General features: G+C 41.6%; 1 protein-coding gene across 1 annotated transcript in view; it reads left to right on the top strand.

Annotated features, from left to right (window-relative positions):
• Positions 1–6,185: 6,185 nt before the first annotated feature.
• The window catches only part of DHTKD1 (dehydrogenase E1 and transketolase domain containing 1), a 40,584-nt gene continuing 31,251 nt past the window's right edge, over positions 6,186–15,518 (top strand). Inside the window, exon 1 of the mRNA XM_087823650.1 lies at positions 6,186–6,360. Coding sequence (XP_087679776.1) covers positions 6,204–6,360 — 157 coding nt within the window. The 5' untranslated portion in view covers positions 6,186–6,203. The remainder of the gene's footprint in view (positions 6,361–15,518) is intronic.

Genomic DNA, 15,518 nt, shown 5'->3' with positions numbered 1-15,518 from the left:
TCACTGTTCTGTTTACCCCTTAGAATATGTAACTCCAACTTCTCAATCTCTCTCTTACCCTTTTAATAGTAATGATAATGATGATAGCTACCATTTATTGACCATGTACTAATGTTCCAGGCACTGCGAATTATGTGTTTTATATAAATACTTAAATATTTTACATGTGAGTATATGAACTAAGAGTTTAAAACTTACGTAGTGAAGGGGATTGAGGTATGCCAACCTACAATATGCCACTGTGATGTATTAATTATTTTGAGCATAAGGCAATTGAGAATCAGCAGACAAAGGATCTGCCCTTCACTCTTCCTGCCTAAAAGCAGGGCATAAATTTCCCTTTGTAAGGATGACATAAAGTTCCATTTGTAAAGGATTCTCACTCCCATACCAGTAAGAGAATGATTCTTACTATGAGAGATGACATGAGGCTACATTAAAAACCTTACTAGCCCTTGCTGGTTTGGCTCAGTGGTTGGAGTGTTGGCCCATGTACGGAAGGGTCTCGGGTTTGATTCCAGTCAAGGGCATGTGCCTTGGTTTTGGGCTGATCCCTGATGCCAGTCCAGGCTTGTGTGGGAGGCAACTGATCGATGTGTCTCTCTTACATCAATGTTTTGTTTTTTTTTTCTCTCTCTCTCTCCTTTCCACTTTCTCTGAAAAGCAATGGAAAAAATATCCTCAGGTGAGGATTAAAAAAGAAATAAAACATTACTAAACAACCCTTTTCTACCACAGAGTTCCTAGTCATCTTCCTAGTCATCTTTCACAATTTAGTACCCCCAACCCCTTTCCCTTTGTGTAGTCATGTCTCCATAATTTATTGCCCTTTGTTAAAATGGTATATAAGCCTCCAGCTCTAATCACCTCTCTGGGTTTCCACTCCTTTTCTGTGAAGCTCCTGCAAATGTAAAAATACTAACGTCAATAAAAACATATGCCCTTTCTCCTGTTACTCTGTTTTTCTCAGTTTAATTCTCATGCCTCCAGAAACAGAACCTGAGAGAGTAGAGGAAAACTTTCCTTTTCTCCTATGGTAGTAAGTAGCACAGCCTGAATTCAAATCCATATCTCTCTTGACCCAGAGCTCATATCCTTTTTCCCACCAGGCCACACTGTTCTTTATCCTTTGGAGATGTATTAGATTCTGGGCAGAAAAGCATTATGCAATTTCATATCAGTACTTGAGAATAAGGGTGAGTTATTGTCCTCAGATTAAGAACCGGTGAGTATACAGAAGAAATATGATTGATTCTCACAACAGTTGGGACTAGGGACTGTAAGATTGTCAGGATTTTCTCTCTCACTCTCATAATTTGTCTCACCATTTTGAGGTAATAAATCCTTTTAACTAACTACAAAATAAAATGGTGAGTAGAAATTGAAGATTATAATTTAAAATTTATTATTTTATAGGCTTTGTTAAGAATGAATGTTTTAGAAGGACAGAGATCTAAAATGAATAATGTTCAGACCAGCTAGCATGGCTCAGCAATTGAGCATTGACCTGTGATGCAGGATATCGAGGTTTGATTCCAGGTCAGGGCACATGCCTGGGTTGCGGGTTCCATCCCTAGTGGGGAGCCTGCAGGAGACAGCCAATCAATGACTTTCTCATTATTGATGTTTCTATCTCTCTCTCTCTGACTTCTTTCCTCTCTCTGAAATCAATAAAGACATATTTTAAAAATAAATAAATAAATGAATAATGTTCTTTATAGTATAACAAGCATCATAGCAATGAGGAAGAGAATGGGAAGTATTAGACCTCAGACCTGCATTTAAGTACTATCTCTGCTGCTTATTAATTGTACATGCCTTGGGTCTGTAGAACATCAAATCTGCAAAACAAAGGTGCTACTACCCCCCTTAAAAGGCTTCCCCAGCTCTAAATGTCCAACTACGTACCAGATATCTGCACTCAGAAGTCCCATAAACACTTCAACATCAGTGTGTCCAAAATAGAAATAATCATGCCTCACAACCTTTTATTCTTCCAACATACCTTATCTCCTCAGTTAATGGCACCACCAACAATACAGTGTTCAAGCTGGAAGCCAGGAATTTTTGTCCCCACCTCCCTACGTACTCTTTATGTCCAATCACTGCATCCTATGTTTTACTTTCATTAATTCATGTACTCAAATTTATTTACTGAGCACCTGCTAGGTATTAGTATATTCGGCACTAAGAATAGAGCAATAAAGAAAACACATAATTCCCACAGTCTTGTAGCTTACAGTTTAGTGGGAGGGTCACCCACCAGGAAGTCATATTACACTCACATTAAGCTACATGAAATTAACCAATTATGTAATTATGCTTGGGGGGTAGAGTAGAAAGAGAACCATTAAAATACTATAACTAGGCAAGAATTTAGATAACTACAATTATGACATATCTGGCACTCATAAAGCACTTACCAAATTATACTAATTAATAAGGAAATGTATGGAGTGCTATGAGAGTGTAAGTAGGGAGAACTAAACTAGCCAAGGGGGTCAGGAACACTTTTTTTCAGAAAGTAATGCTAAGCCCAGTAGAGAAGGAGGGTAGGAATTACCCAGGTGTCTGTGTTGTTGAGGTTGGGGTGAGGAGGAGCGAGAGCTTTCCTGGCAGAAGGAAGGACATGTGTGAGGACCCTAAAATAGAAAAAAGTGTTCAAGGGAGCATAGAAAGACCTCTCAGGAAGTGTGATTCCATAAAGGTGAAGGAAGAGGTAGGCAAAATCACAGCAGACTAGGGCTTGCAAACACAAGTAGCTGAAGAATTCAGGCAGGTAGACCGCATAAGGGTAAGAGCAGTGGAAACAAAACTGGCATACACATGCCATCTAAAGAGGACAGCCAGCACTCAACTCCAGCTGATTACTGCCATAAAGGAAAGTGGGCTCAATGTGGCCAGATCTTCTAGCTTTTTTAAGAAAAACTGAAAGTCTGGACTTTAATATGTAATCTTCCACTTTTAAATATATATATATATATATTCTTTATTGGTTTCAGAGAGAGGAAGGTAAAGGGAGAGAGAGAGATAGAAACATCAGTGATGAGAGAGTCGTTGATCGGCCACCTCCTGCACACCCCCAACTGGGGATTGAGCCCGTAGCCTAGGCATGTGCCCCAACCAGGAACTGAACCAACCACGATCTCCTGAATGCTAGATTGATGCTCAACCACTGAGCCATGCCCAGCTGCGCAATCTTCCACATTTTTAACATTAGCATCCAATTTTAAAATTAAAGACATCGTGATGGCAAACAAAGCATACATACATCAGCAGTTTGTTTGGGACCTGTGGGCCACCAACTTCCAAAATGATGATATTTTAACATATCATGGAGTCTGGTATATCATGAGTTTGTAGTGATACACTAAAAAGTAAAGATGTCAGTAGACCATATTCCACATATGTGAATCCTGAGTTCAGAAGAGAAATCTATGCTTGTGATTTACATTTGGTATCATTCTTATATTATTGCTCATTAAAGCTATGAGTGTGAATGAAATTGTGAAGGAAAAGAGTATGGAAGTTTGGAAAAGCATGGCATATTAAAGTTTCTGCCTGGAAAATGGGGAGATGGGAATTTTAAGGAATGAGTCAAGGTTAGTGATCTTTAAAGGACTTTAAAGCTATGCTAAAACATTTAGACTTTATCCAATGAAGAACAGGGAACCATGAAAAGGTTTCAGGTAATAGCAATATGAGATATTAATTTTAAGAAATAACTATGACTTCAATGTGGAAGAAGTCTGATTAAGCAAGGAAAAACCCAAGGCAAAAAGACCACTTAGGAAGCTACTGTGGTACTTCCGGAGAGGTGTTGATGGCCCTAACTAGGGAAAGTGGATGGATTTGAAAACTATTTTGGATGTATTTAGGGTCCAAAGACAGAATCTGTTCATTCTTATATTTGCTAGCCTTTTTTCCACCCCAGTGTAGAGTCCATGTTTTCTTTCTTATTTTCTCTCTCCCTCTCCTCTCCCTCTCCCTCCCCCCCCCCTCTTTCTTTCTCCTTACCCGAGGACATGTTTTTCTTGATTTTAGGTGGAAAGGAAGGGAGCTGTGGAGAGAGAGAAACATTGATGTAAGAGAGATACATCGGTTGGTTGCCTCCCATATGCACCTGACCAGGGTTTATGCACCCCACCGAACAGGGGATCAAACCCGCAACCTGGGTATGTGCCCTGACCGGGATCCGAACCTGAGACCTTTTGGTGTACCGGACAACACTCCAACCACTGAGCCACACTAGCCAGGGCCCATGTTTTATTATTTCAATCATTCTCTAACCAATATCTTAAATGCCTTTGCCTCTTGGCCTTTCTATCACATCTGCCTGGAAAAACTCTTGCCCCAAATGAACCCAATCATCAGCCTTCTGACCTTCTCAGTACCAAGGCAACTGAGCACTAATGGAGAAAATCACAAAAGAGCAGAAATCAGTATCTCTCTCTATTCATGGTCACCAACTTCACTGTGTGACCCCCAAAAGTAGTACATTTTACTACTCTCCTCAATAACAGTTTTGTACTGTCTCCACCTTTCTCAACTCTGACTCACCTCCCCACTCCCTAGCACTTTCTCAGGTAATTCTTTGGGGGGAAATTATCTGGTCTCATATTTCACATAGAAGAAACTCCCTCAGAGTCCCACCACTGAATCTATAGCTATGTCTGCTTTTGCACCTATCTCCTCTTCTTTTCATCTGAATCAATGGAGAACATGCTTCCTCTCCTTTCTAGTGTCCTCTGTGCTTGGATCCCATCCCCTCCCGCTTCTGTGTGTACCTCAGTCCACTGGATTATCCTTCTCTCCTGTATTTTTTACTTAATATTTTGTAACATCTTTCAAAGATGTCCTGAACTCTCATGTTAAAATTGTAAAGAAAAAAATCTTAATCGCCATAACAAACTTCTTCCCTGAAGATTTTGTTCTAGTGTTGCATCTACTTTGAGGTCCCCCTGATACACCCGTTTGTGCTGAATGCCTTTCCTCTGTGCTTGCAGGGCACCTGCCCATGCCTGCCTCATACTGTGTGTTGAGTTCTGTCTGCTACTGGGCTGAGAACTGATTAAGGGCAGACACAATATCTTGCTAATCTCTGTAACTTAGCAGAGTACCCCTTGGGCATAGTGGTTGAATGAATGAGGTAGAAAAGTATCTTGGGCTCCTATGTGTAGTGTTCTTAGGAGTATGGGGTAAGCTGTACAGGAATGGAATAATGGATGCCTGACTAGGAAAGGATTCAGATTCCCTTCCTCCCCCACCGTAGTGGCAAAGTTAAAGGTGAAACAGAATAAAATAGTTTGGGAAACTGTCAGAGACAGACCAGTGAAGAATCTCAACTATCTCTACACTGCTGAAATCTTCCATGACCAATTTCTTTTCACTCATATTCTATCCCTTTCCCACAGGCTCCTCCGCCCCTATTTTTTACTTTCTCCCTCAATGTTTCTTTTCTTTAAAAAAAAATTTTTTTTTTATTGATTTCAGAGAGCGGCAGGGAGAGGGAGAGAGAGGTGGAAACATCCGTGATGGGAGTCATTGACTGGCTGCCTCCTGCACGCCCCCTAGCGGCAACCCGGACATGTGCCCTGCCCCAGAATCGAGCGGGGATCTCCATGCTCAATCGCTGAGCCACGCCGGCTGGGCTCCCTCAATGTTTGTAATTAAAAAGGCTGAGATATTTGACTTTCTGGCTCATTTATATGATCTTTCCTTCTTGCGTCCCTTGGCCTCTTTCTATGAACCCAGTCCCTGATTTTTTCTTTGTGTGTGACAACCTACATGGTGTCTGCGTGGTTGTGCCCTCCGGCTTCCAGCAGAGGGGCTGGGGGTGAATACTCCCGGCGGGAGACTGTAAGATACACAGAGATATCAGGTGTGGCACCAGAAAGCCGGAAACGCTCTGCTCAACACTCCGCACACTTTCCAAATCCAGCGCCACCCTCAGCCCCTAGGACCGGCGAGTCCCGCCGCGTCCCGGGGCGGGGCTTCGCCTGGTGGGCTGCTGCCCGGGATTGGCTCCAAGGGGCCGGCCCCCGGCCAATCCGGCAATCAGGCGCGGGGGCGTTGGCCAGGGGCTGGCTCCCGCTCCCAGCCTCCCCGAGGCGCGTGCCCGGCTTCCACGAGTCTCTGGAGCGGCGCTTTCTGCTCCGGGCGGCCGCTGCCCCTCGTCCTCGGGCCAGGGGACCAGGCGGAACATGGCCTCGGTCACTGTGGCAGCAGCAAGACGGAGCCTCGGTCGGGCCTCTCCGCTCCTCCTCCAGCGCGGCTACCAGACCGAAAGGGGTGTCTACGGCTACCGGCCGAGGAAGCCCGAGAGCCGGGAACCCCGGGGCGGCCTGGCGCTCCCGCCAGGTCCGGGTGGGGCTGGGCCGTGGGCGCGGGGCCGGGGAGGCGGGGGCGCTTCGGGCCGGGCCTGCGGTGGGGTGCTTCGCGGGGGAGCTCGGGCGTCAGGGGGGCTGCTGTCCGCGCTGGCCGGTGGGCGGGAAGGGGAGGGAGGGGCAGAGAGGCAGGCGTGAGGGTCGTCAGCGTCGCCCCCCTCAGCCTGGGTAGCTGAGGAACTAGGTCAGGGTCTCTGCGTCGGCTCCACGCTTGGGTGATCTTCCTCTTCCCACCTTCCGAGTTCACACTGGTTTTGTGAGCTCTTGTCTTTTCTATTCCTTGGTTGTAAACTTGTGGGAACTTAGCTCTTTGCGGAGGCGGGGCTGCGGGCAAAGAAAAGTTCTAAGATCTCCCGGCTGCTGGAGTTTACACGAGGATACTTTTCAGGGCCGCGGCCAAGCCCCGGGCGAGCGCGCACGCGGGGATCAGCGCTGCGCTGCTGGGTGAGGCGGGCGCTCAGCTGGTGGTCTCGGACCGCAGCATGGTCTTTATTAGCTGTGTATGTCTTCCAGCTAGCCTCTAACTTTAATTTCAGAGTTTAAAACTCTTGGCTGAATTTAGAGCCATGTTACTGGAGTTTTAATGAGTTAGAGGACATAAGTATCAGTTTTTTGGAACCTCTCTCTTCTGTTACATGCTTGTGTGCAAGAGATTTTGAAGATTTGATTTATGCTCCAAAGTTATTGTATCTTTATTCATCCTCACAGAATAGAAGATGAATACAGGTCAATTATCAGAATAAAGTCATTTGGTATCTTTGATCCAGTCACTAGAGTAACAGTGAAGATCCCCTCCATCATCTGAGCACCTGACCTTTGAATCTTACATCACACACTGGAATCTCAGTATTTTTGCTCTTGACCCCAGGGGACATTTGGAATAAACCTGATTTCTTTCTCTTGAATGCAACAGGGTTTCTTTAGGGAAGGCATTTTTGAACTATATTGTTAATCCCTTGAGGGTAAGATTATAAGTATCTTATTTCACTTTGCAAAATGAGTGTCAAGATTTTTACATACCATTTCTCAAATGTAAGTGTGTGTTCCAATCGTTCTGAATGAATTAAATATATATATTTAATCCTCACCTGAGGATATTTTTCCCACTGCTTTTCAGAGATAGTAGAAGGGAGAGAGAGAGAGAGGGAACCATCAATGTGTCTTGGCTGCTTCCCGCACACCAGACAGGGATCAGGGATTGAGCCTGCAACTGAGGCATGTGCCCTTGGCTGGAATCGAACCCGGAACCCTCCAGTCAGAAGGCTGATGCTCTAACCACTGAGCCAAACCCTGGCTAGGGCTGAGTGATATTTAAAATGCTGGTTTCCAGGCCTCCTTCCCTCCCTCTTCCCCTGGGTTCTGATTCAGTGGTCTGAGATGAGGTTCAGGAATATGTGTTTTTATCAGGCACCCCAGATAATTCTCTAACAGGAGGTCTATGGCCATCCATGTCCAAATGCTGTTATAGTCAATAAGAGATGTATGTGTGAAATGTGTTTGACAGTCTCTTCTTCATTTAAGATCATATTAGCCTGTGTTTAGTGCACTATTATTGTGATCTCATTTGAGGTTTTCCCTCAAACTGGTCTCTATTTGATTCCTCGCATTATTTTATAGTAACTCTTTTTGTAGATCATTACCTCCTACTAGGCTATGTGGGAGAAAGGGGAAGGAGAATTGTATATATCATGTCCAATAGTAGCTCATTGGCCAGAACTTGGTCACCTGTCTCTATATACATGCAAGAGAGATTGGAAAACACAGTCTTTATTCAGGGTGGCCATGTACCAGCTAAAAATTATCTTGAGAAAGAAGAGGAAAATAGATACCAGAAAATAACCAGTAATCACCACACTTGATCCCTTTGGCCACTCAAGTATCCTAAACTTTTCTTCCCAAACATAAAATGTGTTCACCTCTTTCCGTTAAATTCCTGAATCCAGCTCAAAATCCATTATCTCTGAAGAATGTGTGGTCCTCTTCATCTGTCCTGGCTGTGTGACTCCTCATGGATCTGCCATCCACCCCATATATACACATATGATATATAAAGAAAACTTCCATCTGTAGAAGGAAAAAATGAGGCATCTATAGCAGTCACTGGTTCAAATCAGTTACCAAATCCTATTGGGGAGGAATGATAAAAGCTCCTTGATGTGGCTATGTAGTAAGTTCACAAGTTTATTTGGCCCTTCAACTCTGCCCTCTACCCATTCCCTTGACTTTGCCTAATGAGTTTTTCTTTATCTAGTATCTTCTGTGGCCATCTCTGACATGGACATGTTCTCCTTGGGGACTGTACTCCTTTCACAGTCTATTTTGATAAGGTTAAGAACTTGAGATTATCTTAGGGGGTCATCAGTTACAGGTTTTATTTTTTCTGGCCACAGTTGGGATTTATTTGGCAATACAATTTTCTTATAAAATTCTCAAGTCTGCAGCCTTTTTCCTTCTCGTCATTCCATGAGCAAATTGCCAGTCAAAGATCTCATCTAGCCCTGGCTGGGTGGCTCAGTTGGTTGGAGTGTCTTCCCATGTACCAAAAAAAGACTGCAGTTTGATTTCCGGTCAGGGCACATACTTAGGTTGTGGGTTCCCAGTTGGAGCACTTACAGGAGGCAACTGATGGAAGTTTCTCTTTCACATCTCTTTTTTCTCTCTCTCTCCCTTCTCTCTCTAAAAATCAATTTAAAAAACCCATATCCTCAGGTGAGGATTAAAAAAGAAAAGATCTCATCTAGACCTAATATTTATTTATTGATTGATTTGAGAGAGAGAGAGAAACCTTGACTTGTTGTTCCACTTACTTATGCATTCATTGGTTGCTTCTTGTATGTACCCTGACCAGAAATCAAACCCCCAACCTCGGCATAGGGGACTACCCTCCAACCAACTGAGGTACCCGGCCGGGACCTTTAGACCTGATGTTGAAGCCTGAAAACTTCAGTCTTTTATTTATTGCTTCTGTGTTCTACCCACTCAGCTCCCTAAATTTAATGGTGATTACCTTGAGATCAACCAAAATAATAGGCTTGAGTGGGCAGGCAACATCCTTTATTGGATCTTGAGGTCTCCGCTGGCTCCCCTTGTCTAACAGACAATGCTTACTAGAATGTACTTGAAGCAGGGTTTTGTTTGTTCTATCTCCTGTTAGTCTTTTCAGAACCACCTTTTCTAAATACTTCCTATTTTCCAAACTTGCAGCATCTGCCTTCTAGGTACTTTGACCACAGACAGAGAGTACCTCCGAGTGAATTTCCTGCCATCTCTTCTTGCTGATTAGCTAGCTCCAACTTGACCTCATCTTTCTCCCAGGGCTTTCCTCTGAAAGTGACAAGAAATAGTGAACACTCACTACTGAGTTACAGGATCTGTGGGCATGTAGTCTGCCTTTCAGGGTATTGCAGGTGCCAGTTTTACCAAATGTTTTGTCAGATAGCATAACAATGCTCATCAGCTTTCTATTCTGAACTATATGGATCTTGACACTCACTACCTGGCTGCTAAGCCAGTCATACATTTTAGGTTCTATTATGGCAGCAAACCACCTTGGGTACTGAAACCTGTATTAGATAGGATGAGTTCAAGTGCTGTGCCAGAGACCTGGAATAATAATGCAGGATAAGTTAAAAAATTAAACTGGTATGGCACCTTCGCTCTGTAATATCATAGGGGTCAAGCTCCTTCTATGTTCTTCCTTCACCATCCTGTGGGTGTTGCTTTCAACTCTGGCCTGAGATAGCTCACCACTGTATCCATATATTGACCAGTAGGAAGAAGGAAAGGGGGAAGGGAAGAGAGCCAGTCAAGACCCAAAAGTTGCATACATCACTTCTACTACCTTCTTATTGGTCAAAACTTAGTCACATGGCCACACTGGCTGCATCAAGGCTAGGAATGTGTATCTCTATTTTGGATGGTCATATACTTAACTATCTATTACCATGAAAGAGAAGGGAAAATGGGTATTGGGAGTTATAGCAGTCTCTGCTACAGATGTATTGTAAAATTCTGGAGCAAGCACTCCATCTTCAATTTTTTCACCTCATACTTCATATAAAATTTTGAGCACTAGATTTCTTAAAGCCTTGTTTCCTTTATATTTTCACTAACTAGGATCCTAGTCTAGACCTTTAGTTCTGGTCTGCTACAAAAAAAGATTAACTCAAGTGTTCTTAACCTGAGTCCATGAACCCCTATGAAAAGGTTTCAGAGGGTTTGTGAACTTCACACACCTCTGTATGTCTATCTGTTCTAGGCAAAGGGCTTGTAGCTTTTAGTAAATCCTCAAAGAGATCCATGACTTCGAAAAGGTAAAACTGCCAGCTTCTCTGGTATTGAAAACTATAACCTAGTTCCCTTCTAGCTTAGTCCAGTCTTTCTAAAACACTGATTTCATTGAGTCATTTTCTTACTCAGGTCTCCAAAGGCTCTATTTTGCCTCTCACAATAAAATCCAAATTCTTTAGCTTGATTTCAGTGCCCTCATGTATCTCGACTCATCCTACGTTTTTGTTTTTTTTTTTACTTCCCTCCAGCATAAATGCCCCCACATGTCAGTCTTTACCCAAAGTTCTTCTTCCTCATTGTGGACCTTTTCACTTTTTACCCGTTCTCCAAGGCCCGGCTCCATTCCCAGATCCTCCGTGTATCTTTCCAGAAAACACCAGCCTATCCTGACCTGAACTCCCTCAACTCTCAGTATGGAGCCCTTTGGACTCTATTGAATGTTTTCTGATTGTGTGTAAGGTTCTGTCTGGTAAAGACCTAGTCTTAGATTCTTCTCAGTTCTACACTTAACTGAAAACTTACTAAATGACTCAGTCCTATTAAGACATGGAAATAGGGTTCTCTATTTGCAATTTATTTGTGACATTTAGTGCATTTGAATTTTGCATATACAACTATAACCTCAAGTGCCAAAAAAGGGAGCACTTTATATATTGGGTAATCCACTATATTTCTATTACTATATTGGTAACAATGTGTACTATGTTTCAGAAAAAACTAATAACTGCTTTTTTGCTGATGAGTCATTTAAGACTTGTTGGTTTTTTTCTTAAATTCTGTATGTGTGCTTACGGTCAGTTCCATTAATTAGGACAGGAGGCTGATGAGACTAAGGACATGGTTTGTTGGGCTCTAGTCTTTTGCATGTCACTTGCCATTTGTCCTAAAAGGTAACATGTGGTTGAGAGGAATGACCGTTAGTGTGGTGGAACATGTACATAACTTTCAGTACTGGCAAAGTAAATTAAAGGACAAATCCTACTGAAATGACTCATAGCATCCTCCAACATCAAAGGTGATGTAAGAAGAGGGAGGAGGGATAGTCAGAGTTATGGTATCTCCCTTCTCCCTTTTGCCCTTTGTCAGTTGTCTTTCTTCACATGTTTATCTTGGCTGAAAATCATTGCCTTCACAGGATGACTACATCATTCACCAAGATTTCCATTGTATTAGGCTTTAAAGAGATATTGAATTTGTTTCTTCTAATCTTTTGGATGGCCATGGTTTCACTAGTTAAAATTTGACCTGTGATGGGTGTTTTTTATAGCTGACTATTAGTAACAGCATGTACTTTAACCTCTGTAAACCTCAATTTCCAAGTAAACTTGAATTTAATTATCGACAGTCCCAATTTAAAATGGAGTGGGTTTAGGAGTGGTGACTTACAGACATAAATTTCACTGTGCAGGATTTGGGCTATAAGAAACAGGAGAATTTAGTGAGCATCAGGAGATAGGAGTCACAGGATTCCAAACAGCCTTTAGTGGTTACTGACCTTGACACTGAGCTTTAGTAGCTGAAGGAGAGGTTGTAGGCATGTTGCACATTAGAAATAACAGGAGCCTTTACTGGAGTCATGGGAAAAATGTTTGAAGAAAATCTTACCGCAATAGAGATTTTTTAAAATATAAGTAAATCTGGAGCACAAATGCAGACCAAAAGGGCTAATAACATTAGGTCTTGAAATTTTAAAAAGAAATCTCAATGACTTCTAGTTGTGTCATCCCTTTGCTATAGGCTCTGGAATTCTCTCTTCAATTTCTTTTTAAAAATTTCACTTATAATTGATATGGAATATTATATTAGTTTCAAGTGTACAACATATAATTTTTATTATAGTATAATGGATAAAACACTGGATTGAAGTAAAATATTCTTGAATTCAAGTTCCAGCTTCTTAATTATCTGTGTCACCTTTTGCAAGTCACTTAATCTCTGCAGTTTACTATTCTGCAGATAAGAACACCTATTTTCAAGTTGTTGCAAGGACTAGGTAAGACGATGTGTGTGAAAAATCCAGCGCAATGTGTAGCAAAAGTTAGTACTCAGTAAATGGCCACTGTCACTTATTATCAATCTGTGACCCTTATGTATCTATCTTGGTAATGATTTAAGAAAGGATTAGGGCCCTAGCCGGTTTGCTCAGTGGTTAAAGTGTCAGACCGAAGGGTCCCAGGTTCGATTCCAGCCAAGGGCCCGTACCTCAGTTGTAGGCTTGGCCCCGGTGGGGGCTCAAGCAGGAAGCAATCACTCGATGTGTCTCTCTCACATCAATGTTTCTCTCTCTCTTTCTCTTCCTTCCACTCTCTCTGAAAAAAGCAATGGAAAAAATATCCTCAGGTGAGGATAAAAAAAAGAAAAAGGAGTAGAGAGAAATGGAAAGGACCAGAATAAGGTTTCTATTTAAAGTCTGGGGGTTTTGTTTTATTTTTGTTTTTGCAAAAAAGAAATAGATGGCAAAATAAATTTATTTTATAAAGATATTATGTCTGAGATGGGAAGAGAGGGTATGATATGAAATGAACTCAGTTGCACAGCCTACGTCAATCTGAGTTTGTTGCACAGAATTAGTATTCTGGTACAAAGTCTTGGCTTTTAATGTTGTTATCTCTGAAGTTCCTAAGTTGAAGCTGGAAATAACCATCTCATTTTTATAGGGTTCTAAGGAACTCCAGTTATGAATTTCCCTTTCTTAGAATCTTCAGTGTTTTTATAGATATCTAACATTCCCACTTGCTTTAAGCATATGCTGCCTTGAAAGGAAATATACTGTGGATATGATCTAGATATTTTTGGGGGAAGCTGTTTATGACCAGATGATGAAAACAAATTGTATTGACTTTTAGTTTAAGCAATAAGTTTAGTTGAGTGTATCTGTCAGTGTGCTTCATGCTGATTAATATGAACAATATACTTCCTAATAAGAAAACACTATTCAGTGCCCCCACCATATTTGCTTACAGCAGAGAATAAAGTAACTGATATAGATATCCCTATCAAAATTTAATTTTTTACTTCCTGTATTAACTAAGATTCTTTTGGTCACAAGCAACAGAAACCAACTCTCACTATTTTATTTGAAAGATACAAGGGTATTTCCTAGAATTGAAGGATATGTGGAATAAACCAGAGGTAGCTCTGGGAATAGTGGTAGAAGCTTTCTGTGGGTTCATAGAGCACAGCTGTTAGCGTACTCGGCTCCAGTGTCACCCATAATATGTGTTGGGTGTCCTTCAGGCCACACCATATTTGGACTTAGCACTCCTTCTTAAAAATACATTCTTTCCTTGGCTCTGTGGCATTGCAATAACCTCGTTTTCCTCCTAACAACCTCGGTCACTTTGGGGGGGGGGTCTTTTCCTCTTTGCTCATCTCTAAGATATTGGTACTCTATGGGTCTGCCCAGGGCCACTTTCTCAATCTACTTTCATTGTGGGTGATCTCTACTTTCCACAGCTTTCAGTATTACCTACAGAATTCCATCTTTAGTAGGATAAGTCCAATAGTAAATATACGGGGTTACCATCACCATCCTCATAGCAACCTAGTAGTCTTTTTTAAAACATTCTCTCAGTAAACATCAGCTTACAGAGATCACTGCTCCAATTTCTAAATGCTCACCAGCCAAACTTTTAATGATACTCTAGAACACTTAGGAGTTGACACAAAAGGACAGTGCTTTAGACATGATATATCTGGATTTTAGCTACAAATGTGAAGATTTCCTACTTCATAAAATAGCAGTTAAGAACTTCAATACGGTTCAGAATAGAACCCTATGGCAATATAGAAGATTAACTTCCATCCAGAAGTCAGTTCATTTACTGGGATTGATTGGTGCATTAGACATAATATGGATCCTTCTAACTGCAGTGTTAGTGCAAACACAACTTTACATATTCAATACATCTCTGTTCTTTCCTCTGAGCCTTTGCAGTATGCTGAATACAAACCCCGGCAAGTTTGTAACTGTGAAATTGTTGTATGGCAATACATGTTGAAAAAAATGGTCATTATATATTTGAAAATATGCTAATTGTTTTCTTTGGGTTCTGAAAATAAAAATGCAAATTTAAAAAATGTTCAGGACATTGTGTGCCCTCTACAGCACATCTGTTCATCCTCAGGAATTTGTGCTCAGTTTGTGTAAGACTACCCTTGACAAACTGAAGGTTAACTGAATGTGGTCATTAGTAATCCCCTCCCCACCCCCTGCCCAAATTTTAGGAATTGCATGTGGAAAGTAAAGTAAAGCAGATTTTGGCTGAATATTAAGTTATCTCAGATAGAATTGGATTCATTGAAAGATAATGGCTCCCCTTTAAGTGGAGACTGGGGATAACTCATTTAGGACTTTACAAAGGGGATTTTTTTTGGGGGTTTTGCATTATGTGAGTGACATGATAATTTTTAGTCTTTTCTGCACCTAAAATTTCATGAGCCTATGAAATAACTATGTAGCTAGGGTCTTTAAGAAATAAAAAAGAAATGTGTTAATGTAAGAAAACATTCAAACCTGTGAAGAATTTTTTGTGAGTTTATTTGAGCCAAAGTGTTGATACCTCCCAAGGAGCCAAAATCCCAACAGATTGAAATAATGCTCTGAGAATGGCAGTTTTGCACCTTGCTTTATAGACTACAATCAAAGAAGAAAACGCAAGTGGGCTATAGGAAATTCATTGGTGATAGATTTAGGGAGGTGGGAGAAAGCAAAGTGGGGGGCCGGGATGGTGGTGATGATGTGGAACCTCTGGGACTGGATAAAAAGTAAAATGATAGACACATGCTTCTTTTACATAGGTGGGTACAGGATTGTTAACAGTCAACAGTTAAAAAGATAAT

This window comes from Miniopterus natalensis, chromosome 1 (genome assembly GCF_054644295.1).
Source record: "Miniopterus natalensis isolate mMinNat1 chromosome 1, mMinNat1.hap1, whole genome shotgun sequence".
Taxonomy (NCBI): domain Eukaryota; kingdom Metazoa; phylum Chordata; class Mammalia; order Chiroptera; family Miniopteridae; genus Miniopterus; species Miniopterus natalensis.
The sequence above is the reverse complement of the archived record's forward strand: the minus strand, read 5'-3'. Positions and strand labels throughout refer to the sequence as shown.